The sequence below is a fragment of the Alligator sinensis genome, unplaced genomic scaffold (assembly GCF_000455745.1).
Source record: "Alligator sinensis unplaced genomic scaffold, ASM45574v1 scaffold738_2, whole genome shotgun sequence".
Classification (NCBI taxonomy): Eukaryota; Metazoa; Chordata; order Crocodylia; family Alligatoridae; genus Alligator; species Alligator sinensis.
In genome coordinates, this window is record NW_005842442.1 from 454,329 (window position 1) to 469,814 (window position 15,486).

Consider the following 15,486-nt stretch of genomic DNA (forward strand, 5'->3'; position numbering starts at 1 on the left):
CCCCACCCCCGCACGGGGTGAGGGGGGCTGTGTGTGGCACTGCCCAGTCATGGCATGGGGAATAGCTGGAACAGCTGCAGGGGGTAAAAAGTGGGAGAAGAGTCCCCCTCCACTGGGCAGCCTGAGCCTGGTATAGAGCCCCCCCCACCCCCAGCCCTGGGGGAGGGGGGTGGAGGAGTAGTCCCACTCCAGTGCTCCACAAAGCCCCCCTTCCCTGACTCTGGGGGGATGGGGAGGAGGGGAAAGATTCCCCCAGCACACAACAGAGCCTCCCACCCTGCCCTGCAGGACAGCCGTCCTGGCATGGTGCTGTTAAGGTGAAGGGGGCAGGGAAAAGGGTTAATTCCTCCCTCCTTCCCTTCTGCCCTGTAGTCAGGGTCTGCTAGCCCCAGAAGCCACCTCCACAGCCCCCTCCCCTCTCCCTAGCTGACAGGCAAACCGTGGCTACAGTGGGGAAGGAGGGAAGAATTACTCCCCTCCCTGCCCACTTTGCCTTAATGGGGTCATGTCAGCTGGGTCTCCCCATGTCCACCCCTGCTCTGGCTAGAGAGCAGAGGGGAGGGGCCAGCTCATCTCTGGAGGAAAGCAGAGCCCTGCCCAGAGAGCCTGCCAGGATGCTGGGCAAGTCTGGTTTATCTTAAACCAGCAAGGGGCTTCAGACACACATTGCATAAACTGGCTTGACTCAAATCAATTAAGTCTGATTCAACCAGCTTCATCTTAAACCAGTTTCAGCCATTTTCAAACTGGTTTATATGTACTGAATGTCTGTTCTGTTACAAGCTTAAACTGATTTCTGATCACTTAAACTGGTTTACGTGTAATGTTTGTCCCTAGCCTAACACAACAGAAGTTCAGTGCACATAAACCAGTTTCAAAATGGCTGAAACTGATTTAAGATAAAATTGGTTGGCTGTAGTATCAGACTTTAGATGAAATCAATTTATTGAGCTCCTGTCCCAGATCCCCTCCAGATTCAAGTTAACTGTGTCTCCCAGCATCCTAGGATGTTTTCACTTCCCTCACAACGCCCCCCCCCCCCTTGCAGGGTGGGCAGACTAGCCTTGGCCCAAGCTGTCTGCAGCAGCCAAGCAGGGAGGTGTGCTCTAGCTCCCTCCTCAGGCTTCTGGCCTGGGTCACTGCAGGCATGTGGCTACATTTTCTGAACCAAAAGTGAATTGAATCAATTCATCCTCGAGTTTTTTTTTTGACTGTCTGTACTTAGCTCAAGAGTTGTGTTTAGGCAGCATCCACAGTGTCTTATGTCCTTTACAGGCATCACGCTCAGGAACTTAAGTAGAAAACATGCAAATGTAAGGAACAGGAAAGGGAAACAACATTAAAGCTTAGTATGAATGAACACTGCAGATTAGTATGCCTTATTAAGCTACAGTTCTTCCTTACTATATTTTCTTGTTTTAAAGGAGTTATGAGCATGTGTGTGGTAGAAGAAGGTGTAAGACAAGACTTGGGCTTGTAGAATGATGCACCTAATGCATTCACACATCAATCTTGTATTAAAAAGACTTGCAGATGAATCAAAAATGGTTTCTTCTACAGTATATGATAGATCAGTGCAATTACAATTTAAGGTAGGGAGCATTTGACTGAAACAAAATACATTGCAATAATTGAATTCATCACAGATAAATTAATACTTCCAACTTTGTATAGAGATAAGTGACTTTTTATAGAGGGTGACTAAAGAAGTGATTGAAGGCTAATTCAGTGTCTAAGCAATATGGTTGTCTATTTAATCCAAGTTTGTGGGCTGCTTTTGGATCAGCCTACAGTTCTGACCTGCTCCTGCTCTCAAAACAAAAGATGGTGGCAGTTTCTTAGCAGAGTTTGCTGTTACTTGATTTATTCATGTTTTCCTCGGTCTGAGTTCCATACAGTTGTGGAATCTGAACTATAACTACTAAAGAACATGTAGCTAGGAATGCCTTTGTGATTGGTAAAAGTGCTACTTTATGTAAATGGAAGCAGGGAGAGAAACTAATTTGTTGTAAATGTATTGTAATTTGTAGTCATGAGGTGTGAGAGTGTGATTTAAAAGGAATAATCATTTGACAGTATTTAAATTAGATAATTGTGATGTGCTAGTTTAATTCTGCATGTTTTGAAGATCCTTCTTTAACCAATTCCAAGCTCCTGTGTGTGGCAGATGGTATGGTATCTCTAAGTAGTGTTATGTGTTGATTCCCTGAAGTGACTAGTAGGGCTGTGTGAAACAGCACCATTCTGCTTCGACTTCAGTTTCAATGTTTTGATGGAACAGTGTTTCATTTTGAGTTTCATTTAATTTCGAAAGTACTATTCCGTTTCAATTAATTGAAACTGTTCTGCTGTTTCGACGTGTCGCCCATAGGTTATAATGGGAAAGCATGAAACTACCTATAACTTTGTCATTTCTAGCCAGATTTGGATGAAACTTGCAGGGATGATAGCCCCCTCTAGGGGGCATGATGCCTGCCCAGTTTCAAGGAGATAGGTGCAGAGGGTTCTGGGAAACTGCACCTCAAGGTGCTGACAAGCAAAACTGTCGCTTGCTGGCAGCGGCAGCTTCCTGTCATCTGGCAGGCAGATCCAGGGGCCCGCACCCCTGGGGATGCTGTGCTGGACTCCTCCTGGAGGTGCAGCCCCTGATCTGCCTGCAAGATGACAGGTGGCTGCTGCTGCCGGCTGGGACCCAGTGCCGGGAAGATTGGCGCTGCCGCAGACCCCAGTCAGCAGCAACAGCATGCATTTATCCGGTGCTCAGATCTGGGGGCTGGCACTCCCCGGGAGGGCTAGAGGCTGTGCCAGAATCCTCCCAGGAGACGTGGGCCCTGGATCTGCATGGGATGACAGGAGGCTGCTGCTGCCAGCTGGGACCAGCTCTGAAACCAGCCTGAAACTCGAAACATTTTGAAACTTTCGAAAAATTTTGAGTGTCCTTGCTTTATTTCAAAGCTGTTTCAAAGGCTTTTGTTTTGTTTCGATTTTGCTATTTCAAATGCATTAAAACAGCTTCAAAATAAAATACTCAGTGAGATTTCACACAGCCCTAGTGACTAGTTTCTTTCAAATACTTTGGTATTAAAAAGATTGGGAAGTTTTTATAGCACCCTCTAAGAGACAGTTGTGTAGTAAAGGTTCCTGTCTGAAATGTGGAATTCAGAGCCTGATCTTGTTCCCATTGCAATCCATAGCAACACTTCTAATGCCTCTTAAGACCATGTCCAAACTAGACTCTAAACTTACTGTTCCAGTGATGGCAGCCTCAGGCCTGTGCACTACTATTTAGACGTGAAGTTGTATAGTTGGGCTAGCACAGCAGCAAGGGTGGGCTAATTATCACCATCTCTCACCATTGCTAACTACCCCACTATTAGTATTCAGTCATGCAATGTTTATTCCAGGCAACAATATGTGCATTTTTTCACATGGCATCTCTAATGGTGCTGCCACAGGGTACATTAAGTTTTCAGTCTAGATGGGGCTGAATATAAGTAAGAACAAGCCATATTTTCAAAGATTTATACCATATACATCAAAGCAAACTCTAAGCTATTGCTTATCAGACAAAGCTTCCAAAGTTAGACTCTGATCTTGCAGCTTGGGCAGAATCTCATTCTTGCATGGTATTCCTTGGAAGCCAAGAGCACTAAATGACTCTGCAGGGATGGAATAATTTCTCTTGGAATATTTTTTTCTGAAATGTTGGAGTTATTTTCAAAAGCTATGCCCAATTCTGCAATGAATTGGCATGATCTGCTTTTCTAGATTCCCTCTGATCTACCACAGAGAGCTCAGGCAGAAGGTAGCTTAGGGTGTTACTCTCTCTAAAGAAAGTTCAATACCAGTAACTTCAAATATTTTTATGTCGGCTTCTTAATTAAAATGGATGTGAAGGATAAATTCATCTGGTATAATTTTGTATTATTCTTGAACTTTTGACAGTACACAGAAGTTTACAATTGTAATTGTACCTCAAAAACTGAGAGTATTGAACAGTGAGTGGTGATGTTTTCAACCTTCTTTCAGGTTCTAAAAAGACTTAAAATGTAGGTTTTGAGACCAATTGTTTGATTCGCTGAGCATCTTCAGCTCTCATTGAAATCAGACATTTGTAGGCTCTCAGTACCTTGCCAGATTAAGGTTCTGTTTAAATCAGTGGAAGTATCTGTCTTGAGCAAGGGGTTCATGCCTCAAGCAAGGGGATGGATTAGAGCCCTATGTTCCTATGAGTCTAAGTTGGTCTTTGGTGCTGCCCAAAGATAGTGGGCTCTATCCATGCAATACAAGCAAAATCTTGGGTGGAATCATTAGAATCCATAGTGCAAATAGTCAGAATCTTGAATTAATCAGGTACATGATCAAATGCAACAGTTTAGTAGTTCAGAGCATATGCTGAAATTATTAGCTAAATATGTGAATAATTAGAAGTGGTCTTTTAATCTACCTGCAGATCCAGAGTTTTGGTGGAAGTGGACTTTTAGGTGGCGTTCAAAATCAGAATTTGTTGCTGACATACGTTAACAAACAATATGCTAAACAGAAGTCCACTCTAGAGTCTTGACATTAAGATCTTATTTACTCCTTCATCACTAAGGTCCCAGTTCAGCAATCTATCCTTATTCAGTAAATACAATTTAATGTAAAACCTGCTTACAGCTTTTGCTTATTAGAAATGAACTTCAGGACATGTTTTAACGGCTTTGCTGAATTTGAGGGTGTTGGGGATATAGTGTTCAGCAATAGGAAAATTCTAAATTAAAACAGAAAAAAAATGGAATGAGATTTATTTTATTTTCTCTTTTGAATACCATAAAAGTGGGTTAGGGGAAACCAGTCATGAGACTTTATGCACTTGATGCATCCTTAAGCATCCCAACAGAAATTGAAGTTAAATAATTGAGAAGCTTGGTTTGCCTTAATGTGGTTTGTTTTCTATTTTCTCACAATGCCATAATATTTTGCAGGTAAAATGCAACTTCTTCCCCCATCCTCTTTTTTTCTGAAAATGTGACAGTTACATGAAGTTGTTGTTTTTTAACAACATACCGTATGTGTTGCATACAATGTACCCAGAATAAATTATGCATCTTGATTTTTGAAAGGCAGAATGAAGAATCAAGTCATAAGTAATTGAATAGTAGCAGTTAGGGAACAAAGCCTGTTCATTGTTCTGCTCCCTGTGAATTGCAAGCAGAATTACTTTCACTTTTGCCCAGTAAGTGGCAGAAACTGCTCTTACCATATTTATCATATATACTGCACACTCCAATTTCCAACAGCTAATTCTTGGAAAGCAGGAGTGTTGCATGTGGAAAATTTGGTAGTTTTAGTGTTGTTCATGTATTAAGGAATTCAAATATATGGTCATTTGTTCTGTTTAGTATTGTACACATAAGAGAGACTGTTGAGCAAATATACTGATCTGAAAGTGGAATCAAGCCATTAGAGCTGTTATTGTAATAGGATCATTCACTTTTCCTCGTATGTTCCAGGCTGAAGTGTGTAATACAAATCTCCATAGTGAAAACCAAGAAAAAGGTAGTAACCAATTAACATTCAACCAGAATGCTGGTCTTTTGCCTTTATCTCTTCTTAGTATGTCCAATCCTGTGGATTACTGAGCTCTTTCCACTCCTACTGAAGTCAGTATTCCAGTCTTGGATTCAAGTACAAGGTCGTGGTAGGGCAGGTAGCTGCTGCATCCCTGTCTCCAGCCCTAACATAGGGTTGAGATAGGAGCCACAGTTACTGCCTGCCTCCCTACTACCTCTGCCCCTCCCGCCTGTTCCCCCTCCTACCCCTGTAGCCTCAGCCCCCTCCCCGAGTGTTGCAGCAGCAGCTCCAGCCAGGCCCTAGAGCCTGGGCCAGCCCTGCTGTACTGCTGCCACTGCTACTGGTTTGGGTTGCAAAAATCATTTTTGGTAATATAAGCAAACACATGCTCTGTGCCCCAAGCTGGAGTAGAGCTGAAACCCTGCTGAAGCCAGAGTACACAGCCAAGTAGGGCAGAGGCTGTGGGGGCACAGGGGGCTGTGGGGGCACAGGGGGGTGCCATCAGGGGATCGGCAGTAAGGGGTGCAGGCATAGGGTTAAGTAGCAGGGAAGGAAAGGAGGGCAGGTGCTGGGAGAGCAAGTGGTAGGGGCAGCAGGGGGGAAAGGGCCAAGCTGCTTGACTCCCCAACCACCTGGCCCTCCTGCCACTGCTTTCCCTGCTGCCGTGGTGGGGGCGGGCAAATTTAAGTTGACCCTCCAATAATTAGATTCTATGCACTGAAAATTATAACATTTATAAATTTTCTGTGTACGGACCCTAATTATTTGGGGTCATCTTGAATTAAATATTGTCTTGGATTTGGGAGTATATGGTACAGCTGAGAGACTTGGGAAGAATTTGTGTGTGTTAAAAACAGAGTCAGTCTATAAAATTGTCAGTGTCCTTACAGTCAATTTAATTTTTAATTTTGCCACAACTCTAGCATGGTTTCCTTTATTGTTTTGTTTTTTTTTTTTAATCGACAAAGCTGAATTTCCAAGGCTACTTCTATTTTATGGAATCAGGGGTATGAAATTCATAAAGTATTGCTTTACAAGCTTTTCATTTCTAGGTTAAACAAGTAAAATTAAAAGAAAAAGAATATTGGCAGAAACTGAGTAAAAATAAAAAAGATTATAAAATATTGTTTTGGCTCTGATAATTATTCTAAATGTAATCTAAACAGAACCAACTACAACATTTCCTGAAGAGAAATACATAGAAGTGCGGTCAGAACAAGAATAAAATTGCTTAGACAGTTCCCACTTCTTGAAAGTCGCTTGTTAAATTTATTTTAAAAGCAATTTTCAGATAGATAGCTTTATGTAGTAAAGAACCCAAATGCTGGTTTATGCATTTTGCTATCCAATATTAACAGATTAGAGATTTATTTCATAAATATCAGTAATTCAGATGATTCTTAATGAAGCACAATCTTGCTTTGCTTTCTTTGTTTTTATTTTCATTAAATACTAAGCAATTGCAAATATACCCTAAAAAAGACTGCTCCTTATTTCAGATTTGAGGTAATGTTGCAATAATGCAGCCTCTAAATATAGTCTTATTACTTGACTTGACACAGTTAAATCAGCCTCAAGAGGCCTTAAAATTGCAGAAGGCTATAGCATACAAAACAAGACAAAACACAAATAGTAAAATCCTAAGTAAAATATAATTGGTGAGCTACTGCAAATATTGATTTGCTTGAAAAACAAACAGAACAAGTTTGCTAACAGAAAAAAGTGCAAATTGCATTTTTTTCTGAATCATAAATTTGACCCTTGTGATTGCTACCAACAGAGACAACCATAGTAAAGTTTTGTGTTAATTCAAAGTTTTGTGATAATGTCAGATACAAATAGCAATTTCTTCTATCCCAAATTCCAGAGTATCCCTAACTATTAACTTATGTTTCCGAATAACATTAATGATTGCAATGCCCTGGAATAATTGCTCATATTTCAGAAGGCGAGGACAATCTGGATCTCTTTAAGTTTATCTAATGATAATCAAATCCTGACTTTTACAGCATTTATTAGATGCATTGGTATTTAATAAGAATCAGTAAATAAACTTTAAATTACTGTTCAGTGAATACATCCAAAGCTTGTCTGACAACCTGAAATCTATGGTCAATTATTGTAGATAAAGTGCTTCGATGAACGTGACTTCGTAAACTCCTCTTGCAAATTCCATTTAAGAAAAATGTGAAGGAATATGTTTAAATCCACTCAAAACTGGGACTGTTAAACATTTTAAATAGACTTTCCCCCCAACCTCATGTCTAAAATTAAAAAGAAAGGGGAGGAAGGGGACGGTAATTTTAAACCCTATTTAAAATTATGCCCATGCAAACATTTGACAACATTTTTAGGCATGTTTTGTGAAAAGTTATTATGACACTCATAACTATTAGGTACTAAAATCTACATGTTTTTACACTGACACCATATGTAGCACTTTTTAAAATTTCCTAATATGAACTTTCCATTTACTAGGCAATAAAGATGTTGGGTCCAAAGCATATTCATGAACTAGTATAGTAGTGTTCATTCTGTCAACACGTGTACAAAAGGCTGTGTCCATGCCCGTTTCAATCCTTCTCGAAAGTTCTGCTGTTGCTTACTACTGAAATCTTTACAAAGACACTCTTGTGGGATTCATTCACATGTATCTTGTGAATCATCAATCTGTTCAAGTTTCCATGTGTCTTCTATATAACACGAGCTTTCTGTGTTTTGGAAATATTTCAAGTCCAAAGTTGAGGAGAGTGGATAACAAAAAAAAATCTTACAGAGCTAATTAATTTGGATGTCTTTTAGGCAGTTCTGTGTTATAGCCACATTAATATTCTCCTTTTAAAAAAAGACGAAGTAAATCCCACAATGTTAGAAGAATTTTAGATACTGATTACTTGCAATTGGCTCTTGGTGATGTTGCTCTTAAGATTTCCAGCTGAATTTAACCAAAGTCTGATTTCTGAAAAGCTGCTTGATAGTACTGCATTAAAATTGCATGTTTTTCATATGAGCATATTTCTGTAATTTCACCCAACTTCACATTATATTTACATTTCCTCCCACTTTAAAAAGCAGTGCTTAAAACTTCAGAAACAATAAGCAAAAAAGATTATATTAATTCCAAAGGAAGATAATATATCTGCCAAAGTCTCAGCCTTGAAACTAGAATTGTTGAGTTTCTCGGTATTAAATATTATATGGTAACTATATAATGCTTAAGAGGCATTTTTCTCAAGTTGCCAAATGTTTGAAAAATGAAGGGAAAATACAATTTGAAAAAAAACCCAAATAGTCACTGGCAAATTCAGATGGAGTGAGATGTGCAGTATTTGTACTAATAAAATATAAGGCTCAATTACACTGTACTTTGCAGTTTTCAGGCTAAATTTAACTGATTTAGTGATCTGCAAATGCATGAATCCTTAAAAAAAAAATCCAAATGCAAATTAGTGCAACTGCAATAAAATATATTTGCAAATGAATCCTGTTGCTTTATTCATTTATTGTGTAATTACTGCAATCCTTCCCACCTTGTTTTCAGTATTTCTTAATCATTAAGTCGGAAGCATGACAGCAGTGCCAGCCCTGGCATGATTCTCTTTGACTAAAACCTTGTAAATTAACACAATTAGCACAGCATCATCCTGCTAATTAACTTCCAGTGTCTGGTGCAGTAGTTTTGCAAACAAGGAATAGGGAATCAGAAGGGAATAAACATGCCATTCTGTTACCAAACTGTGTGCTGTGTTAGGCTTAGCTCAGTGAGGCTAAGCTGGCCATGTCAGATGCCAGAGTCAGGCAATGAAGAGCTAAAGGGGTTGGGGAGGAAAACAGGAGGAGGTAGAAGCTGTCAAAATAGACTGCAGTAATTCAGAAGGGAACTAGTGCCACAGATGCTTCATTTAGACTAGGCCTCCTTCTTATCAAAGAATCTATGCCAGAGGGCACAAAACTGTTTGCAAAAATCATTTTTGGTAATACGAGAGAGATTAAGGAGGCCTATTTGATTCAGCTGTACAAAAATCAGCAATGCGTCTACCATGCATAGGTAAGAGTTGGAGGGGGTTAATGCTTGTAAATTGTTCATGTTACATGTGGTGGATTACCAGGGGAAAAAAAATCGCATCACATTATTTGCAAGATTAATTGCTTTAAAGTAGCAGTTGCGTTTTTTGCTTAGTTTATTGAATTGACAGGGTGTATTGCCATCAGTGTAAGCCACAGAACTTTTAGGGGCTAGGCTGCTTTTCTTTTCTTTCTTTGGTCTCCCCGCCTCCCCCCTTTCTTTGTACCCTGGAGGCTGTGAGGGGAAAAAAGAGAGAGCAAGCAAGGAGACCGACAGACAAGTGATGCTTGTTTTTTTTTCCAGAGCCTCAACAACAGAACTGAGAGGCAGAAAGGAGCCAGTTGTAATTCATACCGAGTTGTAGGCTTTGTGTGATGAAAGCGACGGAGCGCTGCCTGGGAGATTGCTTTGCTGCACTCCACGAAGCAGATTTGAAACTGTCGTGGACCACTTTAGATGAGAGTTGGATTATGGAATGACCTGCTATGTCTGTGTCATATTGTTCTGCGCAGGGTGCATTATACTGTGCTAACTAGGTGTTCAGTACCAAATAAGAGAGGTATCCTAGATGTGATCTGTCAGCTGTGTCTCATATTTTTATATTGGTTAAAATATAAAACCGAAACTGTGATGAGAGAAGACAGAACAGTTAGGTGTCTTGTAGGTTAACGACAAATCTACACTCCTGGTATTTAAAATGTATAAGATTTTGTTTAATTACTTTAAGAAATCTGGCTTTGCAGAACAAATAATGTTTTTCTCCTTCTAACTAAGCAAAAATATGGCTCTGCTCATGTCTATATTTAAACAAATCTGAATGTTTTTATTGTTTCGTAAAGGCGTTCATTGCATTTTGTTGGTAAAGGATCTCTAGTCTGACATAAAGTAATTGTAGAGAGAACTAAAGAAAAATTAAACAGATAATACATGTACAATTAATTTTGAAAGCATCCAAAGTATCTGAGATTGCTGTTAACTTTGTTTTCCCCACAACCCTAGGCTTGAAGATGCAGTGGACGCCGGAGCATGCCCAGTGGCCAGAACAGCACTTTGATATCACTTCAACCACCCGGTCTCCTGCCCACAAGGTGGAAGCATACCGTGGACACCTGCAGCGCACCTATCAGTATGCCTGGGCCAATGATGACATCTCTGCTCTGACTGCCTCCAATCTGTTGAAAAAATATGCAGAAAAGTATTCTGGCATTTTAGAAGGGCCGGCTGAACGACCCATCCTTAGTAACTATTCCGAAGCTCCGTCAGGGCTGGTGAACGGTCGGAAGAATGAAAGTGAACCCTGGCAGCCTTCTTTGAATTCGGAGAGTGTTTATCCAATGAACTGTGTCCCTGATGTTATTACTGCCAGCAAAGCTGGAGTAAGTACAGCCCTCCCTCCCGCAGACGTCTCTGCCAGCATAGGGAGTTCACCTGGGGTGGCCAGTAACCTGACAGAACCTAGTTATTCTAGTAGTACCTGTGGAAGTCATACAGTTCCTAGTCTTCATTCAGGGCTCCCATCTCAGGAATATGCTACAGGATACAATGGCTCTTACTTACATACTAGCTACAGTGGCCAGCCAGCACCTGCACTTCCTTCACCTCATCCATCTCCCTTGCATAGCTCTGGGCTTTTACAGCCCCCACCACCACCACCACCACCACCAGCCCTAGTCCCAGGCTACAATGGGACTTCTAACCTCTCCAGTTACAGCTATCCTTCTGCTAGTTATCCTCCTCAAACTGCCGTTGGTCCTGGGTACAGCCCTGGCGGTGCACCACCTCCGTCAGCATACTTGCCTTCAGGAATTCCTGCTCCTACTCCTTTGCCCCCAACCACTGTACCCAGTTACACTTACCAGAGTCACGGTTTGACACCCATTGCACCATCAGCTCTGACAAATAGTACAGCGAGTTCTCTCAAAAGGAAAGCTTTCTACATGGCAGGGCAAGGAGAAATGGACTCCAGTTATGGAAATTACAGCTATGGCCAACAGAGATCTACACAGAGTCCAATGTACAGAATGCCCGACAACAGCATTTCAAATGCAAACAGGGGGAATGGCTTTGACAGAAGTGCTGAAACATCAACCTTAGCATTTAAGCCAACAAAGCAGCTAATGTCCTCTGAACAGCAAAGGAAATTCAGCAGCCAGTCCAGTAGGGCTCTGACACCCCCATCCTATAGTACTGCTAAAAATTCATTGGGATCAAGAACAAATGAATCCTTTGGGAAGTATACCTCCCCTGTAATGAATGAACATGGTGATGAGCATAGACAGCTCCTTCCTCACCCAATGCAAGGCCCCGGACTTCGTGCAGCTACCTCATCCAACCACTCTGTGGACGAGCAACTGAAGAATACTGATACACACCTCATTGACCTTGTAACCAATGAGATTATCAACCAAGGACCTCCAGTGGACTGGAATGACATTGCTGGCCTAGATCTGATAAAGGCTGTCATTAAAGAGGAGGTTTTATGGCCAGTATTGAGGTCAGATGCATTCAATGGACTGACTGCTCTACCTCGGAGCATCCTTTTATTTGGACCTCGGGGAACAGGCAAAACATTAATGGGCAGATGCATAGCTAGTCAGCTAGGGGCTACATTTTTCAAAATCACTGGCTCTGGTCTTGTCACAAAGTGGTTAGGGGAAGGAGAGAAAATAGTTCATGCTTCCTTCCTTGTGGCAAGGTGTCGCCAACCCTCAGTGATTTTTGTTAGTGACATTGATATGCTTCTTTCATCTCAAGTGAGTGAAGAACACAGTCCAGTAAGCCGGATGAGAACCGAGTTCCTTATGCAGCTGGACACCGTACTAACTTCTGCTGAGGACCAAATAGTAGTAATTTGCGCCACAAGTAAACCAGAAGAAATAGATGAATCTCTTCGAAGGTACTTCATGAAACGACTTTTAATCCCACTTCCTGACAGCACAGCGAGGCACCAGATAATAGTACAACTGCTCTCACAGCACAATTACTGTCTCAATGACAAGGAGGTTGCACTGCTTGTCCAGCGCACAGAAGGCTTTTCTGGACTGGACGTAGCTCACTTGTGTCAGGAAGCAGTGGTAGGCCCGCTCCATGCCATGCCAGCCACAGACCTTTCAGCCATTATGCCCAGCCAGTTGAGGCCAGTTACATATCAAGACTTTGAAAATGCTTTCTGCAAGATACAGCCTAGCATATCTCAAAAAGAGCTTGATACATATGTTGAATGGAACAAAATGTTTGGTTGCAGTCAGTGATACTACTTTAAAAAATGTAATGAATGTTGGCACACACACAACCTGCTACATAGGGTATAGAACCCCTTTTCAGTAGTGTTCAAATTTCAAAGGGTACTGGGAAGACTACAATTTACCTTGCCTCTAAAGAGTCAGGGTAGACTTGAAGGAAAAGTGCATCAAACAAGAGCTGCTGATCTGAAAAGCCACACATGACAGAAAGCGTATGTTGATGCTCAGTTCTGTTCAAGCTAGACAACACTCACCAAGGAGCAAGGTGCAAGTGGGTTGATTTCAGAAGGACATGAACCCTGTGTGTTGATTCCATTCTGCTGTTCTTGAGATTTAGTTGCTGTCAAGTGCCTGAAGTGGTGCTTTATTTTTTGTTTGCCTCACAATTACATTGGTGGCATGTGCTAATATAAAGAGCTTTAACTTCAAACATTATTCGGACTAAAGAGATGAACGGTTGTGTTGTGACAGAGAACCAGATTTTTGCTATTCTAAGAGCAACAGTATTCCTCAATCCTGTCTGTTCTGCAGTATTAAACTAAGAACAGGTAAAACAGGGTAACGGTAATCTGGACCTTAATTTCTGCAGTTCATTTCTTTTAATGTTCTGTCTGCAAAAACTCAGGAAAGTGATTGTGATTTGTACAGTACCTCAAAGGAATGTGTTGAAAGCACTATGTACTGCTGAGAGTTATAGGCTAGGCTTCAATGTTACTTTATATTAAATATGTATGTTTACCTCAACAATTGGAAAATGGCAAGGAAAATTACTTTGAATGTATCCGGGAAAATACTGAAGTGTGATATGACTGAATCTTTACAGCTTTAAAGTAGAAACAGAAGTGTTAAGAAACGGTTCTTTTGCCAATTTCTGGGAACAGAACAGAATAATTCTCTTGTTGGTAAACTGTAAGAGGTTTCAGCATATTGCTCCTTTATAATTACGCGATACAGTCTTTAGAAGGTGCACAGATGAAAAGAGAGCCACTTAATCAGTTTATGTTTGCATCTGGAACAGTCAAATATTAGATTCCATAGGACTCCGAGAGGCAAATTACCTTTAAACTATGACTGCTGGCCTTTTATTACTTGGCTGTAGTTGTAGTTTTGCGGTTATTTTGGTAAAACTGTAAGGAATGGAATCCTTGTAGGTCACGGGCATAGCTATGGGGTGCAGAACTGTTTATAGCAATGGAGTAGACCATGACCAAACAAACAATACAAATAATAAAGCAAAACTGAACCCTCAAAGTACTTTTATTTCCCCACCCAAACTGTAAAGTTTCATTTTTATGGTGTCCGTATGGCTCCATTGTCTTTAATGCAATCTTCATTTAGCATCCATTAGTAATCTTTTCGGCTGGAGTGTACCCACCATTATTGCTACCTCAGTTTTGTTACGTTTCTCTTGGAAAGCAAAGTAAGAAATAAGACAAAAAATAAAGACAGATTACATTAGGAATGCTAACCTGCTAAACGAGTTTAAGAGATCTGCTGTTTTCTCCTGAAGTCACGTTTCTCCGTTCCTTAAGCCCTCCCGGCCCCCTCCCATACACGTACTGTGGAGTCTTCCTTCTGGAAAGACTAGCTGGCATGTGTGGCATTTTGCTCTGTTCTTCCCCTGCCACACAGTGTCTTTCTTTTTATCCTTTAATGCTTTATGTGCAACTTTTTTCATGACAGCTGACTGATGTTGGGTAATGTCTGTGAACAGGAGCAGCGTACGCTGCAGCTGCCCAAAGCCTCTGCCACCGCATGTGCAGAACAGCCTTGCTTTTTTGAATGTAATTTTTGTTGTTGTTGTTTACTTTAAAGAGACGGTAACAAAACTGTTGCGAAGCACTGGCATTTAATGTTTCTGTTAAGTAATGTACATTCAAAAATGTTAAAGAAATGCACTGAAAGCCCCAAGAAGAGAGATACCAATCTGTTACCAGATCATGTTTGTCTTCTCAAAAATTGTACAGATCTCATCCATTACGTTAAATCAATTGAAACATTTAGCATTTAGAAAGCTAATGAGGGATTTCATCATATTGCTGGAAATTTATGACTCTTGGTTATTGCCTTCGTTCATCTTTCTTTTAATATATAAAATATATTTAGGTAGATATTGCTTAAAAACAGAGCAAATTAACCAAAATTTAATTTAAGAGGGATTCCTGGCAAACATTTTGTCTATCTAAAATTTATGTTTTAGACACGAAAGTACCATTTTATAAACAGTGCCTTTCATTAAGGATACAGAAAGTAGGACTTACACACACCACCTGTTTTACAACAGTGATTAAAATGCAAATTGTTTGTTCTGACCCACTCCTTTCTCTTCCCTTTCTCCCCCCAGACACCCACCTCAGCCGTTCTACCTTCTTCGTTGTTAGGAAATTCTGATATCCCCATTACTTGTAGGTTCATATTGATCTCACTGGCAAGTTTACTATTGCAGATTGCTGACCCATTTTCTGTCTTAGACATTGCATTTCATGTCTTCCATCAAGCTGTGCTCATTTTAAAGGTTCAGGCAAATTTTGACAAACCTACTTGATAAATCCATATAGTAATGGATTTTTGTGACTAGTAAAAGTAATGCCAAATACTGGACTGCACTAGTGTATTTTTTTT

At 40.7% G+C, this 15,486-nt stretch overlaps 1 protein-coding gene across 1 annotated transcript in view; it reads left to right on the top strand.

Moving 5' to 3' along the window:
• FIGN (fidgetin, microtubule severing factor) overlaps nucleotides 1–14,839 on the top strand; it is a 127,200-nt gene extending 112,361 nt beyond the window's left edge. Inside the window, exon 3 of the mRNA XM_014523086.2 lies at nucleotides 10,622–14,839. Within this exon, the coding sequence (XP_014378572.1) occupies nucleotides 10,622–12,873 (2,252 nt within the window). The 3' untranslated portion in view covers nucleotides 12,874–14,839. The remainder of the gene's footprint in view (nucleotides 1–10,621) is intronic.
• Nucleotides 14,840–15,486: the final 647 nt, after the last annotated feature.